At 36.3% G+C, this 20,413-nt stretch overlaps 1 protein-coding gene across 1 annotated transcript in view; it reads right to left on the reverse strand.

The window, feature by feature from the left end:
• Nucleotides 1-1,218: 1,218 nt before the first annotated feature.
• The window catches only part of DEPDC1B (DEP domain containing 1B), a 63,949-nt gene continuing 44,754 nt past the window's right edge, over nt 1,219-20,413 (reverse strand). Inside the window, exons 6-11 of the mRNA XM_049768791.1 lie at nt 17,971-18,018; nt 16,391-16,531; nt 10,624-10,790; nt 6,976-7,152; nt 4,040-4,225; nt 1,219-1,757 (exon numbers count right to left, since the gene is read on the reverse strand). Of these exons, the coding sequence (XP_049624748.1) occupies nt 1,596-1,757; nt 4,040-4,225; nt 6,976-7,152; nt 10,624-10,790; nt 16,391-16,531; nt 17,971-18,018 (881 nt within the window). The 3' untranslated portion in view covers nt 1,219-1,595. The remainder of the gene's footprint in view (nt 1,758-4,039; nt 4,226-6,975; nt 7,153-10,623; nt 10,791-16,390; nt 16,532-17,970; nt 18,019-20,413) is intronic.

Consider the following 20,413-nt stretch of genomic DNA (forward strand, 5'->3'; position numbering starts at 1 on the left):
GACATCAAAATGATAAACACTCCAAAAACAACATACCTACCATTAAAGAAAAATATGATTTATCCATATTAGAGCTTTAGTGAAGTATCACTAGAATATTTTTGTAAGAAATTGTTTTTAAAAACTCAATAAAAATTTTCAGCAGATTTGTATAAAGTGCTTAGAAGAAACTGAAAAATGAATGTGGCAATGCTAGGTTAATACAATGCAAACACTACAAATCAGTTTTTTTTAAAAATCAGATCTTAAGTTTTAGAAAATATAGGCTAAGAAAAATGAATTTACATGTAAACCACTTTTAAAGCTCATAAAAATCATAAAACAGTGCTTACTGTAGACAGTATAATGTGTTAGTCAGGACAATCCTGAGCCATGTGGTCACTAAGTTACTCACAGGATGGGCAAGCAATGGGCAATCTCATGGCAGCTGAATCTGTTTTGAACTGTACAAACAAGTTAATTGCCATAACAGAGGAGACATTTAATAAATAATTGAGAAATACAGGAGTGTTAAAATAGAAATTTGATTAAATACCCAGAATGCAGCCCAAAAAGATAAAAATATAGAAGGAACATGAAGAAGCAAGAGGCAGAGGACTGAGTAAGAAAATTTAAATAGAGTCCTAAGGGGAGAGAGAAAAAAGTGGACAAAGCACCCACCAGTACACAAACCTCAAGTTCACAGTTATAAATAACTGACATGAGTCTAGTCAATGCAATGATGCTTAGTACCTGAAGATGCTCTCTCATGGAACTAAGTAGATACCAAAAAAAAAAAAAAGGTCAGGAACAGTGTATTTTTAAAGTATTTATTTACAATTCATTTTCAGAAGGATGAGGAAGTGGGAGGAAATATATTTATAAAGGAAGTATTTTTGATACTTAGAAAAATATCTCAAAGATGACCAAGAGAATTGATCTGGTACAGTATTTCAACTCTGCCCAAGACAAAAATTGCAGGCAAATAAAACTTAACTCCATTCAAAAGTAAACATTAAAAGTAAACCATTCAAAACAAAACACACAAAAGTAAAACACTCAAAAGTAAACTAAATTCAGTAAAATCTGTCATAGAATCCAACAAACCTGCAATAGAAGACACAGCAGTCATAAGGCATTAAGAATCTTTGTGATACAGTGACAAACAGAATTTATACAGGAGAAATTACAACTGGCTATTAAGTCAATATCATCACAGTAACAGTACCCAGTGTCTTTCTTGTTCAACTACATTCTTGAACAAGCTGATGTGCCATACTTTAAGACTTGTTTTAAAAAAGACATCAATAACTATGATGTCACAAAAGTTTTGTAAACACCATTTTTAAAAATGCAATAAAATATCCTTAAATTTTATGTCAATTATAAACATGTTAACATTACCACCACATATCTATCTCAGTTTTAAGTGATTTGTACACTTTAAAAACAGTACTTTGTTTCATTTTTAAAAAATACTGAAATGGCTCAACAGTTTAAAATCAAACAATCTTTATATTTTAGTAGTCCCTATTTTATGCTCTTCTTTCTTCCATCACAACAGTCCTGTTTATTCAAAATGATGCTGATGGAGGTCTCAAAGGCTTAATGTAGTACTACATTCGAAAACTTCTAGTTCTTTGAAATGGCTGGAAAGGGTTTTTCAGGGCCCACATTAACAGCTGTGGTTTTGGTTTAGGTTTTGCAGGAAACAGAAGCGCTTCACTTTCCGGTGTGGGAAATCGTTCCTGGTAGACTTCAGGATAAGATTTTTGAAACTAAATTGAAAAAGATCCAGAAAGAGTCACATGTTTAGAAAAAGATGGAAGTCAACAAAACATGACAGTCTAATTTGAAGTAAGTTGCTGATCCCATTTTTCTGTTTTTGTTTGTAATGCTTACTGCTATCTACACCAGGAAAGAAAAAAGAAAAGAAAATCTCAATTAAGTTCACCCCAAATTTTGGTAAATCATTTGAATCCATGAGTCTATTTCATCTTTCAAGTGGTTTAATATTTAAGTAAAATTCTCATTTTAGCTGTATTTCTTAAAACTTCCCCCTACTGCCAACTATTAATAAACTTTGTTTTAAATATTCACAAATAACTTTAATATAGAACTTTGACAATTAAAAATTCAGCCAATACTTCTGCTACTCCAACTCAGACTCAACTTTTTCTGTCCCACAGAGAGGAGAAAAACATCCTGGAATACATTACTTTATGAGAATCGAAAGAAAAAACAATATGTCTTTTCTTTGATTCTACCACTTAAGTCTTCTACAAAATTACTCTGGGACAAATAGCACTAGGTGCCTTGAATTGTGTTGTTCTATGTACAAACCTATAGTAGATATATAATGTTATCAGATCTCAAGCTATGAGGATCAAGTCTTCAAAAGTAAAGTTTTGTTGGCTGGGATAAGGCTCAAGCAGCAATGTATATGCCTTATCTGTGTGAGGCCTTAGATTAGATTCATAGCATTATTAGGCTGAGTACTGTCAAGTACAAGCCCCACAACAATAAAAATAAATAAATAAATAAATTTGAGGTAATTGCTGTATCATATTATGCCACATATCAAAACAAGAAACAAATATTGAATAACTGAAATAGGGTTGTTAATAATGGTAAAGTTCTGTAGTGAAAAATAGACATCTGGAAAGCTAACCACAACTATATGGATTAGTGAAACTTCTGAAACATTTGAATTGAGAAATATACTTTCAAAAATGCTATGTTAGGGCCAGAGAGAGAGTACATCAGGTATGTTATTTTTTTTAATGTGACCAGCTTAGTTTCAATCCCCAGCATACCATAAGGTCCCCTGAACCTGCCAAGAACATGGAACCTTCCTGAACATGGAACCAAAAGTAACCCCTGAGCACTGCCAGGTGTGGCCCAAAAACAAACAAAAAAAACCTCTATTAGGGTCACTGCTATACAGTACAGCTGGCAAGGCACTTGCCTTGCACATGGCCCACCTGATTTTGATCTCCTGATATTTCTTGTATACCAACATGGTCCCCATCAGAAGAAATTTCTGGATGTAGAAACAGAGAACTGCCAGATGTGGTCAAAAACCCAAATACATATATGCTTACATACATACACACATAAGCTCTATCAGGGCCAGAAATTAGTAGTACAGTAGATCAGTTAGGATGCAAGCTTGGGACAATGGATTTATACTCAGACGTATTTAGGACTTAATCCTGGTTTATGCTTAGGGATCATACCTGGTGAGGTTTGGGAAACTATACAAAAGGCCTGAACCAGGTACCCTACACACTGTCGTATTTCTACAGCCCCTAAGCACACTTTAATAGACCTAGGTTTGATTCCTAGCTCCATATGAACAAGCATTACTGGATTTAGCTCTGCCAGGAGGTCCTCTAGCACCATTAGGTATAGCCCTAAAGGCCCCCAGCATAACCAATGTGTCTCCAGAATCCCTAGAAAAATGGAACCCAAACAGCATTGCCTCTTCAAACCCTTGCATTGAACTGCTAGCTTGGTTGGCTGAGAATCACCAGTGGAAACCCTGGATATCCTGAGTATAGCAAGGGATGCCCCCCTCCTGTCTTAAAAAAAAAGAAAAGAACAAAGAATAAAAAATGTCTCAGGGGGGCCGGAGAAATAGCATGGAGGTAAGGCATTTGCCTTTCATGCAGGAGGTCATCGGTTCGAATCCCGGCGCCCCATATGGTTCCCCATGCCTGCCAGGAGCAATTTCTGAGCCTGGAGCCAGGAATAACCCCTGAGCACTGCTGGGTGTGACCCCCCCGCAAAAAAAAAATGTCTCAGAAGATGAGTCATATGAAACATATTAACACAGATAATCAAAAGAAACATAACAACCTGGAGAGAGAAAATGACCTATAAAGAACACCCTTTTTTTGGAAAAGGTGTGGGAGTCCACACTAGCAGTACTCTGCTTCATCCTGGCTCTGTGCTCAGGCTCGAAAGACCAATGGGGTGTCAGGGATCAAACCCAGGTCAGCTGGTGTAAGGTAAAGGCCCTACCCACTGCAAGAAACCTACAGTTAGTTCTTTTTACCTGTTTCAATTTTTTCTTCTTTTCTTTGGTGGAAAGTTTGGTGTCAGTTATTATTTCTTCTAACAGGGCTGTTAGAGGTTCCTGGGAGCCATAGGCTCTTTGGTATTCAAATTCCTCAGGACTAATCTGGCGGCAAAATGATGGAGCAGATAAAGTGATATCCATATCAGCTCCTGGGTATTTTATCTGAGGCAAAAAGAATTGCAGTGAAAGGGAAAAAATATGTATTTTAAAAGGAATTACAAAAGTTAGCTCAGCTCGGAAACAGATTATCTCTTGATAGGAATACTATTATTTACCTTTTCTAATCTGAGTCATTGTAATAAACAGAAAACCATGTGACCTCTTTTAAAAAGACTTTAGGTTTATACAGAAATAAAACATGCGAACTAAGTCACTCAAAAGATTTCCAACAGCAAAAACACACTGACCTTTCCAGGTTCCCTCCTGCCCTTGGAGAGACAGACATGCACTTAGCTTAGATGTTATAGAGAGAAAATAATGCGACCAAACGTGTCAAAATGAAAACCAGGTGAAAACAACAAAAGTAGAGATACTGTACAGAGCAGAAAAGAAAATACCAGATAATAAAATAATAAGAGAAAAGAAGATATCAAGTTCTATGAATAATACATAAGTATCCATTAAAAATATTTCATTTGAGAAAACAGGAGTTCCATTCCTAAATTAGTACATCTATTCTTCTGTAGAAGAGTCTTCTTCATTACTTTGGTTTTAAGATTTTTTTTTAATCAGAAGTGAAAAAAACATCAATTATTTTACTAAGAAAGTCCATTCCATGCCTGGTAGATAACAGTTTGCCAGAAGTTAGACGATGTAAAAGAGACAAAGAAGAATCTTAAGGGAGATGAGCTTTAACAAGGCAGGAAAGTCCAAGAAAAAGAGTAATGCTCAGGTACAAACTGGCAACTTAGGACTTGAGCAAAGAACTCAATACCTATGATTAAAGGGTGCAAAAACCAAACTGCAAACAAGGTCGATAAAAAGCTGATGCCCAAAACTGCCAACCTCTCCACTGACCCTCCAGGGGCTGCCTGACAACTGCTACCAAACAATCCATCAGAAAAGTCTGATGACATTTTCAGTCATTTTCAGAAAAGCACAGCTCTGAATAAGACAGGATGGAGGGGCAGGAATCTGTGTCAGAGGACAAAAATCAACAAGCTGAGTGCTAAAACAACTGTTCAGCAATTCTGCTGCCTACTTCAAAGAGCGAAAATGCCACTGAAAGCTTGAGTAATTACTGATTCTATGCAATGCCATCAAGGTGGCTCTTCACAGGATTACGTTAATCTACAGCTAAATTGATCATTATAGCTCAACCTTCTATCTTCAGCTGACAGCAAAGAGCACACAAGTCTAATGAGCTTGCAATATATGCCTGTGCCCTGTGAACCCACAGAACTGTGACAGAACAACAGTTACTGTTATCATTTTTCTTGCAAAAATTTGATGTATGATTTTTTTCTTTACCTTGCCTAAGTTTGGGGCAGAGAGGAAAGGGGATTACACTAAAGTAGCATTAATATTACTTTTTTTTACCCATTAAAATAGCAGTTATGTAGATATGGGACTTAATGTTAACATTCAAAGAGGAAAAAGGTACATAATATCCCACTTTACAAATGAGAGAGTGAGAGAGACAGTAAAAGAGATGAACAGGTTTTGAGGCAGAGTAACATTGAACAACAGATTCAAGGTCATGCAACTAATAAAGTGCATCTGAGGAAGTCAAAGACCACTGTGCTCTAGACATTAAACATTGTATGTACAACATGAAATCAAAAATATCAGTTGATTTTCTATTTTCTGTTAAGTTTGAAACTATATCCTGGAAACAGCAATACTCTGAAATGAAGCAGTTCCCTGTCCTTCTTAAAAATGTAGAACTGCACAGAGTGCTTCAATGGGAAGAATTTCAATCATTCAGGAGTCAAGCAAACTTGCGTACCTTCTCCAAAATTTTCTTCTCCCTCAGGTTCACATGTAAATTCCACTTTTGAGTCCTTGTAGTAGGTATAGATTGCATTTCTTTTGCATAATTTTAATATATCAGTTATAAGTATTATTTCCTTCAAAAATGCCAATCATATGCCAGGGTTTCATAGTAAAATATTTTAATCTTTACAATTTTAAAAGCAAGATGGCTGGAGAGTTAAGGGTCAAGATATAAGTATTAAGATACTTATCTTGCATGTGGCCAACCCAGGTTTAATACTCAGCACTGCATATGATCCCCTGACAACAGACTGATCCCAGACTACAGACCCAGGAGTAAGCCCTAAGCACTTCCAGGTATAGCTCAAACAAACAAGAACAGGAAGGGGCAGCTTTAACCATCCTGAAATTAAAATTTAGAGTTAGGGACTTGTCCAAAACCAGAAAAGAGAGAGCCCAGGGAATTGTCTACTCATATATGGATCTAACACCATCTTCTTCTACCACATCATGCTTTGTAGAAATATAGAATAGCATGGTAGTTAAGAAAACTTTATGGACAGATTGAATCAGTCCAAATCCTGACTCTGTAATCTTATACAAGTTAGATAAGGTTTTATGCCTTAACTTTCTTCTAAGAAAAATGCAAACAGTAATAATCTCTATATTAGATTATTATTATGAGTTAAGACATGTTCTGCACATAAATCATTTCCAACAAAAATATCAGTAGACTCTAAGCAAACTCATTTAAGGAATTTCAAATCAAAATTATGCAACATTGACACAACAAAAATAGGTAGGCTTTCTCTAAATACTTAATGATAATGGCAAACACATAGTGCTTTCTAAATCAAACCCTTCTAAACATTATTTCACTTTAAATTTCATATAACAAGAAGCATCAAGAGGTCCACTGAGCTTTTCATGACTTTTCACTATGAATTTTGTATAAGTTATAACATTCCCTGTTTTACCTGGACTCTTCGTAGATGAGCCACCCGTTCCTCTATGGAGGTCTGCAAAGACAATGGCACTTTGAGAATCTCCTGGTAATTGTCCATCAGAAATGTCACTAATCTAGCAGCTAATAATTCATCCAAGTCCACTTCATCCTTGGAACATAAGATGCAACGGGAAAAGGTCTGAACCATCTAAAAAATAAAAGATGGGGGAGGAGATATTTTAGAAACATTGGTAAGTCTTCTTTCCTTCTTGAAAATAAATGCAATCTAATTTGCAAAAAGCAGATATAACTGACTAGTTACTGATGAGTAAGAAACAACTCTCAGTACAGGCCACGCATCATACCTGGCACCTGGCAATGTGGTCATCTTCAAAAAGATAATCTTGAGGCCAAAGAGATAATACAGCAGGTAAGGCTCTTGCCTTTCATGTAACCAACCCTAGTTCCATTTCTGGCACCTCAAACGGTCCCCTGAGCCTACCAGAAGTGATTCCTAAGCACAGAGTCAAGAGTAAAGAGTAAAGTCTGAGCATCCTTATGTGGCCCAAAAACAACCAAAAAATATGTAAACATAAAAAGTTGATCTCCTCAGCCAGCATAAAGACAATATGCATCTCACAGAGATGGAGCAGAGATGCTTAGCTGAGTATTTTTAAAGAAAGTCATTTTATAAAGTAAAATATTTATATATACATATACACACAGCTAACTTACACATAAATTCTGAAAAATGTATCGCTGTCATATACCATTAAACACTTTAAATTCAAAGTACATTCATTGTTTAATCAAATAACATCCTAATTTTGTTGTGTTCTTATTAATGATTATAGTTTGTTATTAAAATCTGTTACTCTTCTGTGCTACTAGTTTGTGCTCTTCAATTGTTATATTTTCCTCAATTATTCTGTTTTATTTCTCAGTGCTAGAGATCAAATCCAGCATTTCACACAAGATAAATATGTTATACTTCCAGCTTCTTGTTGAATTTTTTCCTCTGAGATATTGCTGATAAATTTGGCAATAACTTTTGAAAAAGAACATAAGGTTTGGACCTGGAGAGGTAATACAGTGAGTAAATCTCTGGCCTTAAAGCCAATCTGGGACTGATCCCCAGCACCATATATAGTTCCCCCTTGGAACAGTGCCAGTAGTGATACCTGAGTACAGCAGAGTATAGTCAAAAAAGACAAAAAAAATAATAAATTATTACAAAAAGTATGAAAAGTGACGATTCTGTATGCTAGTAAGAAAAGAAAAATATATCATATCAACTACCACACAAAATTCTCTAATGCCTTCTCTAAGACTATCGTTTAGATGGACTTCACACCTATCTCTCTTTTCCTGATAATTTTATCGCTAGCAATCTTATTTATTTATTTTTCTTTTTGGATCACACCTGGCAGGGCTCAGGGATTACTCCTGGCTCTAAGCTCAGAAATCACTCCTAGCAGACTCAGGGGACCATATGGGATGCTGGGTTTCGAACCACTGTTATTCTGTATGCAAGGCAAACGCCTCACTTCCATGCTATCTCTCCAGCCCCTAGCAAACTTATTTTAAAACATATAGAATGATTCCTGAGACATACAATCAATTTATTTTTGATAAAGGGGCAAGAAATGCAATATGGAGCAAGGAAAGTCTCTTCAACAAGTGCTGTTGGGACAACTGTTCAGCCACATGAACAAAAGAAGTGAACTCAGACCTCCATCTAACACCGTGCACAAAAGTCAAATCCAAAGATTAAAGACCTTGGTATTAGACCTAAACCATAAGGTTTATAGAACAACATGTAGGTAAAACATTCCATGATATTGAGACTAAAGACATCTTCAAGAAGGAAACAGCACTCTTCAAAAGGTGAAAGAGGAGATACGCAGTGGGACTATATTAAGCTGAGAAGCTTCTGCACCTCAAAGGAAATAGTGATGAGAATACAAAGGGAGAAATATTCAGAATAATACAGAGTGAGAGAAGTCATTCATCCAATACCCATCAGATAAGGGGCTAATATCTAAGGTATACAAGGTACTGACAGAACTTTACAAGAAAAAAAATCTAATCCCATCAAAAAATGGGGAGACGAAATGGACAGACAATACCTCAAACAAGAAATACAAATGGCCAAAAAACACATAAAAAAATTTTCCACATTGTAATCATCAGGGAGATGCAAAGCAAAACAACTATAAAGCACCATCTCATGCCACAGAGACAATCACACATTTCAAAGAACAAGAAATCAGTGCTGGCGGGAATGTGGAGAGAAAGGAACACTCATTCATTGCTGGGTAGAATGTCCTCTAGTTCAGCCTTTATGGAAAACAATATGGAGATTTCTTAAAAATAAAAAAAAACTGGAAATTGAGCTCCCATATGATCCAGCTATACAACTCCTAGGGATATACCCTAGGAATACAAAAGCACAATACAAAAATGCCTTTCTCACACCTATATTCATTGCAGCACTATTCACAATAGGCAGAATCTGGAAACAACCCAGAAAACCTTCAACAGATAAAAGACTAAAGAAAATGTGGTATATATACACAATGGAATATTATGCAGACATCAAGAGATGAAGTCACGAAATTTTCCATACATAGATGGACATAACTGTTATGCTCAGTGAAATAAGCCAGAAGGAGAGAGATAGACGCAGAATAGTCTCACTCATCTATGGATTTTAAGGGGGAAAAAAAAGACATTATTGTAATATACCTAGAGACAAGAGAGATGAGAGCTATAGGGACTGGCTCACAAGATGTAGTGTAACACAAAGTGTGGTGAGTGCAGTTAGAGAAATAGCTACACTAATAACTATCATGACAATGGTAGAGTGAGAGAAGTAAAATGTTTACCACGAATACACATAGGGATTTGAGGGAGCGGTTTGATCTCCCGGCCTCCCATATGGTCCCCCCAAGCCAGGAGCGATTTCTGAGTGCCTAGTCCGGAGTAACCCTTGAGCATCAAACAGGCGTGGCTCAAAAAAACTAACAAAAAAAATCACTACTGGTAGGTTCATCCGACCATATGAGGTATTGTGGATCGAACCCAGGTCAGCTGCATGCATGACACTGCTCTACTGTGGTAAAGGTGTGCAATTAAATCTTTTGTTAGATGTTTGTGAATCCTCAAGTAATTCCCAGAATGAGAAATTGATTCCCATCCCCTTGTCCCCTTTTGGAGGGAGATCTTGGTAATATTTATCCGCAGCAAATAATCCACACAGACAGGAGGGTTAAGGGTTAAAAGGTTGGGTGAGGAGAGTCCTTTGTCAGTCAGCTGCTAGCTCCAAAACACCTCGAGCCAGCCAGCCCACTCTGGCAAAAGACCCCCCCTCCCCCCAATGCCAGGAACCTAAGCTATTTGTTTGCCTCTCAACAGCGCCCCCACCTGGAGGGTCAAGGTGGGACAACAAGCAAAGGATAATCTTATGGAAATATTTTTATATACAACACTCTACTATCATACTGGCCTCTCCTTTAAGCACTAGAATCAGAAAGAAGAATGTCTCAGTGGATCCCAAGCCTGATTCTTTAAGAAATCCCTGCCTTATACCTTCTACTGTTTGCAAACTAGTACACTTGATAAGAGGAAGTTTTCTTCTGAAAATGTTAGGTAGGTAAAATATTAGAAATCAGTCTACCAGGGTCCGTGTGCCAAATCCATCACACAGTGGCGGCATCTCCTTGTTTAAGCAGATCCTCGACATCATCCTCATCAACAGCTGCAACTTCCTCCTGTTTTCAGGAGGCAGGAGGAGGCAACAAATCTGAAATGCTTCAATGGCCATTTTCTCTTTCTGCAGCAAACCTAATTTAGGAAAAATAATTTTAATTTTTTAAAACTTATAGCATACCTGGCCATTACATTCACCATCTATGAAATATATCTTACTAAAATGATATAAAATATACTCACATATATTATATATTCTATACTGAAACAACTGGTTATAGCCCCATCATCATAAATCAACTTGAAAAAAAGCAACTGGAGATGACAGATATTTTAAAATAAATCTAGCCATTCACCCTTCTATGCCTATAACAAATATAGCTATATTTTCATAGTGGTTTTTTTTTCTGTTAAACCAGAGCACCCTTGTTAAGTATAGATTAGGTATAGATATGTGTTCACCATTTACACTACCTTCCAGAGCCTACTCCTTTTATTTTCTGGGTTTTTTGTTTTATAATTTTTTTGGTTTTTGGGGGGGATCACACCCAGCAGCCTTTAGGGGTTCCTCCTGGCTTTATGCTCAGAAATCACTCCCAGCAGGCTCGGGGACCATATGGGATGCAAGGATTCAAATCACCGTCCTGCATGCATGGCAAATGCCTTACCTTCATGCTATCTCTTCAGCCCCCCCTTTTAAAATAAATTTTATTGTGACTAAAGTGAATAACAAATCTTTCACAGTAATATATAAGGTACATAGTGACAATGAATCAGAGCCATTCCCACCAACAAGGTTGTCCTCCCTCCACCCCTTTTTCCAGCATGTGTATCTCCCTCCTTTGCCCCTCAGAATCCTAATGTAACTGTTCCCCTCTGTGTATAGCTTGTTGTAGATAGGGTATTGATTCTGTTGTTGTTGACTTTGGATTTGGTGTTTAAGTTTGATCAATTTTTATTTCCACTCAAGTATTTTCTGTTTTAACGAATTCCCATACCCTTTTCCATAGATTCTACACCTATATGATTTAACATTAACACTCCTAGGCAATAAGCCAAAGGCTATAAAAACAATAATTTGAAAAGTTATGTGAACTTAATATGTCAATGTTATGTTAATACTGTTCATAATAACCAAAACATAGAAGCAACCTAAGTTCTCATCAGCAGATGTCTAGAGTAAAAAGTTGTGGCATATATACTCAGTGGAATACTACTGTGCCATTAAAAGTGTGAACTGGACCTTGAAGTAATTATGCTAGGTGAAATAAGGAGGGTAAAGAATAATTGTGGGATGGCTCTACACATGCAGAAAATGAGTAACTAAAAAGATTAAAAATAATATAACTAACTCCACATGGTAGAAAACTATAGTTGTTAGGAAATGGGAGGGGGGAATGGAAGGAAATGAGTAGAGGTATTCTTTTCAGTGGTGGAATGGCACGAGAACTTTTAATGTAGAATGGTACAAATTATACATATCAAAGGTGTGAAGTCAAATCCCTGAAATTCCTTAGTATTATAAACCAATAATAAATCAAGGCAAAAATAAAAAATGTCAAAGGCTACTATTATTATATACATACTCATGTATTCAGCATACTCATATGATGAATAATCTTATTTTTAAATTGGTGCTCTAACATAGAATTCAGACTCAAAACAGTTCTGAAACTGTTTCAGAACATAATAAATTGTTTCAGACTTAAGAATATAGATACTTTGATCTTGAGATTAGAAGAGAAATCTAGGAGGAATCTTCACAGAACTGAAAAGCCTTGGAACTGGAGAAATGTAAAGTAGGTAACATGCCTGGTTATGCAGGTAACCTGACCTGGCTTCAATATCAGCACAACATGCAGTGGTCCTCAAACTATGGCCCGTGGGCCACATACTGTATTTGTATCTGTTTTGTTTCTTCATTGCAAAATAAGATATATGCAGTGTGCATAAGAATTCGTTCATAAGTTTTGTTTTTACTATAGTCAGACCCTCCAATGGTCTGAGGGACAGTAAACTGGCCCCCTGTTTAAGAAGTTTGAGGACCCCTGATAGAGTATCCCTGATCACTGCCAGGAGAGATCCCTGAGCACTCTGGACTTTTACACTATAATGTTACATCAGTCACAAGTGCCCAGTTTTTCAAAGAATTCTTCTATATTCCTCCTGTGCTTCCTATCTGCATCCTCCTTCTCAGTGTACCAATGATACATGCAAAACAGCTCAATGGATCTAAGTGTGTGTGAAGTATCCTTTCTCATTTACCTTAAACATGATTCAGGCAAACTTTAACAAGTTTTTATGTTGTCAAATTGAACTACTGAGTCAAGTGAATCTTTATTGAGTGAAGAATAAATCTTATATAATAACTTGTTTTACTCATTTTTAAAAGAACTCTTAGTTATCTTGCTCATATATCAGTAATGACTAACGGCTGTAGGGTCACAGTTTTGGCATCAAGCAAGTATTATTTCATGCTATACATAAAGGAATAAATCTCAAATTATATTCATTCACTAAACTGGATATCACTTCCATTGAGAATACAGAATTTCTAGCTGCTACACAAAGTAGACCAACCACCTACTTTATCTTAAGATAGCCTGGCCAAAATTGAGTTCAAGAAATGAGTCAACCCTACGGAAATCCCACTATGTCTCCAATTGTAAGACTTCCTTCTTTTTTTTTTATTTAAACAAATTTATTACTTTCTTTTTTTACTTTCAAAGGTTCTGTTTAGAAACTGGTTTTCAGTGCCAAGTGTTTAAATATATTCACATAAAAATGATAAAAGACAAACTTATTATATAATACCATCTATGTGCAGGTGTTTATTCTTGCTAATACCAAGTATAATAAAAAAAATCTCCATTTAACCTATTCCTTTCCCCATTTCAAGCCTCCAATAGATATTTTGAGGATATCTGACTCTAAAATGACATTGGAAGGAAATAGCTTTAATTTTCAGATGAGATCAAAAATAAACAATTATGAAAAGGATAAACCAGAGATAATACAAATATAACATTTATACTAAAATAGTTTTAATCCCCCAAGTTCGTTGTTTCTAAATCAGACAATTTGGCTATAGGACATTTTGAAAATGGAAATTTAGAAGAACATCTAGGTATATTCTGTTTCTCTGCTATTGTGAAAACCACACCTCAAGTTGCTCAGGGAGTCATGCGGTATTGGGGACTGAAAACAGAACTTCCACACTGCCACTTGAAACACTTGAAACCTGGCCCCAGTAGGTGATTTTTTAATCCAGTCTTTAGAACTCCTTTTTACAGTCAGTAGCTATTTTGAGAATTTGCTCCATTAATCCACATGCATATTAAACAACAGCAAGCTGCCCTCATTAGGCATGTTATTGTTCACAAGCACCCAATTTTCCTTCCTTGAGAACAAAATACCTGGACCCAATGATAATATAGTTAAATCCTGTCATCTGTTCTCAAAGATAATCTCTCTGAAACTCTAAGATACTTGATTTATAGTTGCTTCTGTTTCTTATTATCAGAAAAACTAAAGAATCTAAAAACCCAAAATACTGCATTATGAATGCAGGTAAATTATTGACATCTTGCTAATTTTGTTGGAATACCGTAATAGCATCTCTATATTCCAAAAAGAAGATAAAAAAATAGAAAGGAGAAAAGGAAGAGAGAGAAAGTCAGAGAAGGGATGTTAAAAACCACAATTGTTGACAATAACATTTTAGGTACATATTTACATAAAATCAGGGGGATTCCCATCACCAAATTGTCCTCCCTACACCTCCATTTTTGTCCTACCTCCCATTTACTCTTCCCTCACCCCCAAGGCGGCTAGAATATGTGGTCCCCTCTGTATCCAACCCACTACTTAGTAGTCTTGCACCTGTTTGGTCTTGATGCCTCCCTTATCTCCCCCTCTAACTGTAGGCAGGACTAGCTAGTTCAAGTTGCATGGTTTTGCTGGAAAAAGAGAAGATATATAAACTGGGGTAAGAGTCTAATACTCCAAAAATGAGTGGAATCCTTCTAGAGGCTCTCATCATCGATTTGGGAGATGAAGGAGAAAAAGAAGGTGAAACACTCCACCAGTACCAAAAAAAAAGTGTCAATTATCCAGTGAGGACTCCAGCTATATCGATAAGCACCACAAAAAATAGACGAAAAACAAAACTATGATCAAAATAAAAATCATATTAAAAAAAAAAACCACAATATTCAAAAGTAGTGTGTATGCTACTTGTGTATACTCAAGTGTATGCTAATTCCATAAAATTACATATTATATTACACAATGATTTGGTCTTTAAAGCAAAGCCTTTTGAAAAAAACATGTTTATTAAACAATCATAATAATAGAAAAATCTGATTACCAAGAGGAAAGAATATCAGAAAGATCTAAAGAAATAGTTTCGGGCCCAGCGAGATAGCACAGCGGTGTTTGCCTTGCAAGCAGCAGATCCAGGACCAAAGGTGGTTGGTTTGAATCCTGGTGTCCCACAGGGTCCCCCGTGCCTGCCAGGAGCTATTTCTGAGCAGACAGCCAGGAATAACCCCTGAACACCACCGGGTGTGGCCCAAAAACCAAAAACAAAAAACAAAAAAAAAAAGGGGCCGGGCGGTGGCGCTGGAGGTAAGGTGCCTGCCTTGCCTGCGCTAGCCTAGGACGGACCGCGGTTCGATCCCCCAGCGTCCCATATGGTCCCCCAAGAAGCCAGGAGCAACTTCTGAGCGCATAGCCAGGAGTAACCCCTGAGCGTCACAGGGTGTGGCCCCCCCCCAAAAAAAAAAAAAACCAAAAAAAAAAAAAAAAAGAAATAGTTTCCCATTCACAATGTTTCTTTGACGCTATCAATTATTTATTATTATTGTAGTTAAGGTAACACGTCTACAATAATATTAATGTTCATGTAATGATGTACAACTACAGCATCTCTTTACCACCAAAGTATGCAATACCCTCCACCAATGCTCTTCTTATGTTACTTCTACTCAACATCTTCCCCACCCCTTGTCCCTCTCCATGGCAATTTCAGTGTGAAATCTGACGTACAAATCTATGTAATGAATGGCAACAAGCTTTAGAGAACAAGTTACTACATTTATGTCACAGGTAACAAATAGCTCTATCAAAAATTGTTCCTGCTATAAAAAAGAAATTTGATATTTGAATAAATATATATATATTCTCAACATTATATTCTCAATGAGTCATATCTAGAGTAGTAGATTCACTAAAATGTAGTAAATATCAAATTTACATTTTTCTCTACCAATAATAATCATACTTATTGTGCTTATGAAAGGGTACACTTTATCTACTTTTTTTTTTTAATAAAAATTCTTGGGACTAAAGAGCTAGTACATCATGGACACTTGCCTTGCATGTGGTCAACCTAGGTTCAAATCATATGTGGCTCCCAGAGGGCACTGCCAGGAGTGATTCTGAATACAGAGCTAGGGGTAAGTCATGAGCACAGCAGGATGTGGTTCAAAAACTGACAAGAACAACAGCAAAAAGACAAAGAAAATAAAGTTTCTTGGGTTTTAGATTCACAGTAGAGCATAAACACTACTGTTCTTCCTTTATAGAGCAGAAGTACAACTAGGCAGGTATCTCATAAATTTTTATTTCAAAAATGCTGTGAACTTTGCTAGTGGAAGTCCTATCTAAAGGTAGTAAAAACTGAGATGATTCAATATCAGTAATACAGCAGTGCTCATTATCATTCCACTTACCTAGCACGCTGACAAAGGCATCAAAAAGATGAAATGTTAGCAAAGGTTCTTTCAAGTGATCATAATAATCTGCTATAGTTTTAAAGACATCTTTTTCAAATCCTAAGTACATAGGCTGCTTCCACTCTGAACAATTAGGCCCTGTTAAAAAAAAAAAAAAGAAAGAATAATTATTAGTCTAAGTATTAGTCCCTTTGCATATGTGACATGTATAGATATTCTAAGCTTAAACAGTTATGAAAAAACTGACAATACATATTTTGCTTTGACTAATATAATTAAAGTTGGGGGCTGGAAAGATAGTATGGCAGATAAGTCATCTGTCTTGCAAGCAGCCAACCCAGATTCAATCACCAGAATCTCCCAGCACTGCTAGGAATGATCCCTAAGCACATAGTAAGTGTAAGCACATAGTTCCGTGTAAGACCTGAATATAGCTGGATGTGGCCCCAAAACAACCAAAAAAAAAAAAAAAAAAATATATATATATATATATATATATGTTCAAAGTTTAAATTGAAACCTATTCTAATGCAATGATAAAAACTTCAGTTTTTTAAAAAGCCACTCTTTTATGTGCTTTTAATAGGTTTTATTAAAAGTAAACAATATTATTTTTCTTTGAAATATTCAATATTTTCTACTATTGACACACTGAACAAAATAAATATTAGTTTTTATTACTATAAGTTAAGTAATAGAACATAATAAAGCTTTATATTACAAACAAAAATTTTAATTATTCATTGAAACATTGTCAATAACAATGAAGGGAAGGATAAAGGGAGAAGGGAGGAAATAAAAGATTTCATTTATTTAAAATATTTAAGTATATAACTTATAAATACAAATCTATAAACTGGTAATTGGTAGCTATGTGTTTTTTCTTATAATAATAAATCAATAAAATTAAGTAGTATAGACAGCTATATACTGTGAATATATCACAAAAATATAGAAAAACAAAATTCCTTTAAAATGTTTATAACTTGGGTTAGAGATAGTACAGTGGGCAGGGCACTTGTCTTGCATGCAGTCAACCTGAATTTGATCCCCAGCACCACATATAGTTTCTGGAGGCAGTGATCCTCCAGGAGTGATCCCTTAGCTGGAGTAAGTCCTGAGCACAGCTGGGTGTGACCCCAAACAAACCAACAAAAAATAAAACCCACAAAAATAATTAATGTTTATAACACAAACTATTCACTTTGTGGGGACGGCAAGGTGGCGCTAGAGGTAAGGTGTCTGCCTTGCAAGCTCTAGCCAAGGGAAGGACCACGGTTCAATCCCCCAGCGTCCCATATGGTCCCCTGAAGCTAGGGGCAATTTCTGAGCGCGTAGCCAGGAGTAACCCCTGAGCATCAAACGGGTGTGGCCCGAAAAACCAAAAAAAAAAAAAAAAACAAAAAAAAAACTATTCATTTTGTTATAATCTAGCACTAAATGCAATATGATCCCCAAACAATTAATTGTTAAATAATTTTTAGTCAATATTCAGGTCATTAAGTACACACAAGTTTCTAATTCAGGGTAATAATTTCTGTTAACTTTATAAAACTGACAGATAAATTAGTACTTACAATTTGCCAAACACTTCATAGCTGACAATACCCAGTGAGGAAGTTCTTCTGTACGTACACACACACACACACACACACACACACACACACACACACACACACACACAAAAGAAAAACAAAAAGCTGCTTTATTCAATTGCATAATACAATTAATCATGGGGAGGTGGCTTAAAGAATAGAACACATGCTTTGCATACAAGAGTCCCAGGTTTCCTCCCAGGCACCAATTCCCAGGTTCAATCCCATGATGCCCCTAGCCAGAAACAACTGACTTCTAGGAAAAGCCTATGAGTACCACCAGATGTAACCCAAAAAAGTAAAACAAAGTCCCCCCCAAAAGTATTGTATGCCCAAATAATATGAAACATGTCTTCTAATCACAAATACTTAAAGATTTAGGATGTTAAAAAGACAAATATTTTTGTGCCTGAAAATTTCTCTAAGAACAAGAGCATCTTTTAGATCTTTAGTAGAAACTTGATTTGTTAAAAAAAAAATAGACAAATAAATTGGCTATTCAAAGAATCAGAGAAGGAAAAGGAAAAATGCAGAAAAGAAAAAAAATGCATTTGTGAAAACAGTTATACCCAGTAGTTTTTATAGAAAGGGAGAAAGCAAGTTCAGATTTTTCCAATGTTCAATTTTCCAAAAGAGCATCATTTTACAAGTTTCAATTTGCAAAGTGTTTTAGAGTAAGAGTTTCCCATTAATATTAACATAGGCTATTAGTACTGTCTATTCGAATAGCCTTAAAAAATAGGAGCTATAAAAATATCTATTGACATTAATCTGTTTCCCCTTCTGCCCCTTCCACAGAACATCAGAGCAGCAGACCAGCCTTCCACTTCATCTTCTCCACTTTGTATAAAACTGTGATAATGATGCTTGAATTGTGTCAGATCTAATGAACCTGAGTTTTGTGAAGTGCTCTCATCTTTCTGAAAAGCTTACTTAATAAATAAAAGATGAACTAGTATTCTAACTGATAGCTGAAAGTAGTGTGCTTGCTGGATGCACTAAAAAAAAACTGTGAGAGTATTTTAAATGTATTTCATAAAGACAATTTTCTCTAATTTTATGTCAATTATTTTTTTATTTCAATATTCACCTGACAACTCATGAAATCACAAATATATTTGCTTCCTGATGTGGGCTCCTCAGAACCACTAGGAGCGACTCCTGAGCATGAGTCAGGTGTGATCCCAAAGCACCACCAGGTGTGGCCTCCAAGCAACAACAAAAAGCCAGAAATGTATTTTATTCTCATGAGAAACGCACAGCCTGGAAAAATCTCTTCACTTTGCACAACTGCTCAAGCTCCATCTGATACAGGCCTATCTGCTGCCCAGTCCTAAATTTAATTTATAAAACCCCCTCAAAGTGTTACAACATCATTCCACAAGTGTAAAGCATTCTCAGGGTCAAAGATATGAACTAAGAAAAGAACTAATCAAAGGGAACATTCATTTCTGCCCGAACCCTGCTTTTCTGCTCTAGATGAAGGAGTTGGTTTTCAGTTGCTTTATCTTTTAAAGTAATATATTTTTATTGAATCACCATGAGATACAATGTTGTTCATGACTGAGTTTCAGTCATACAATATTCCAACAATCCATCCTTTCACCAGTGCACATTTTCTTTCACAAATGTCCCCATTTCTCTTCTACCTTCCTTCCCCATGGCAGTCTCTCCCCTCCCATGGCAGTCTCTCTCTCTTTCTTCTCCCCTTCTCTCTCTCCATCTATCTCTATCTTATCTCTCTGTCTTCTCTCTCATTCTTTCTCCCCTTCCCTCCCTCTTCCCTTTCCCTCTCTTTGTTTCTCCCTTTACCTCTCTCTCCTTCCCTTTTAGACACTGTAGTTTGCACCTTCTCTCCTTTTAGCAGCCAGTTCTTGTCCAGAGTTATAATGTCCAGCTATCACTGTCACAGAGATCCCTTCTCTGCCCTCCTGTGCTCTTCCCATCTTTGTGGAAAGCTGAGGAAGGAGCTGTTAAATTATTTTGGTGATTCTGGACCACTACAAGTAACATGACCTTATTTTTCTAAGTCAAAAAATAAGTCAGGAATCCAGGGACATAGCTCAGTGGTAGAGCACCTGCTTAGCATCTTCCAATCACCAGCACTGCTGCATTGCTGCCTGGCAACACAGATTTAATCTCTTGTGCAACCAAGTGTGTAGAGTCGTCACACATTACAACAAATGGAAGGAAAGGGGAAAAAAAACAATAATAAATAAGTGACGGCTAAATGTCTTTTTTTTTTCTCCTAACTTTTTATGTTTGTTGGGTATGGGTGCTATCAATTCTCAGGAATCACTCCTGGCTGTGCTGGGAGAACTATGTGGTACAAGGGATTAAACCTGGGCTCTCTGCATTTGCTCCAGTTTTGTTCAGTTTTATCTCCCAACTTTATACCTGACTTTTAAACTTTTAAATGTAGAAG

The sequence above is a fragment of the Suncus etruscus genome, chromosome 2 (assembly GCF_024139225.1).
Source record: "Suncus etruscus isolate mSunEtr1 chromosome 2, mSunEtr1.pri.cur, whole genome shotgun sequence".
NCBI classification, from domain to species: domain Eukaryota; kingdom Metazoa; phylum Chordata; class Mammalia; order Eulipotyphla; family Soricidae; genus Suncus; species Suncus etruscus.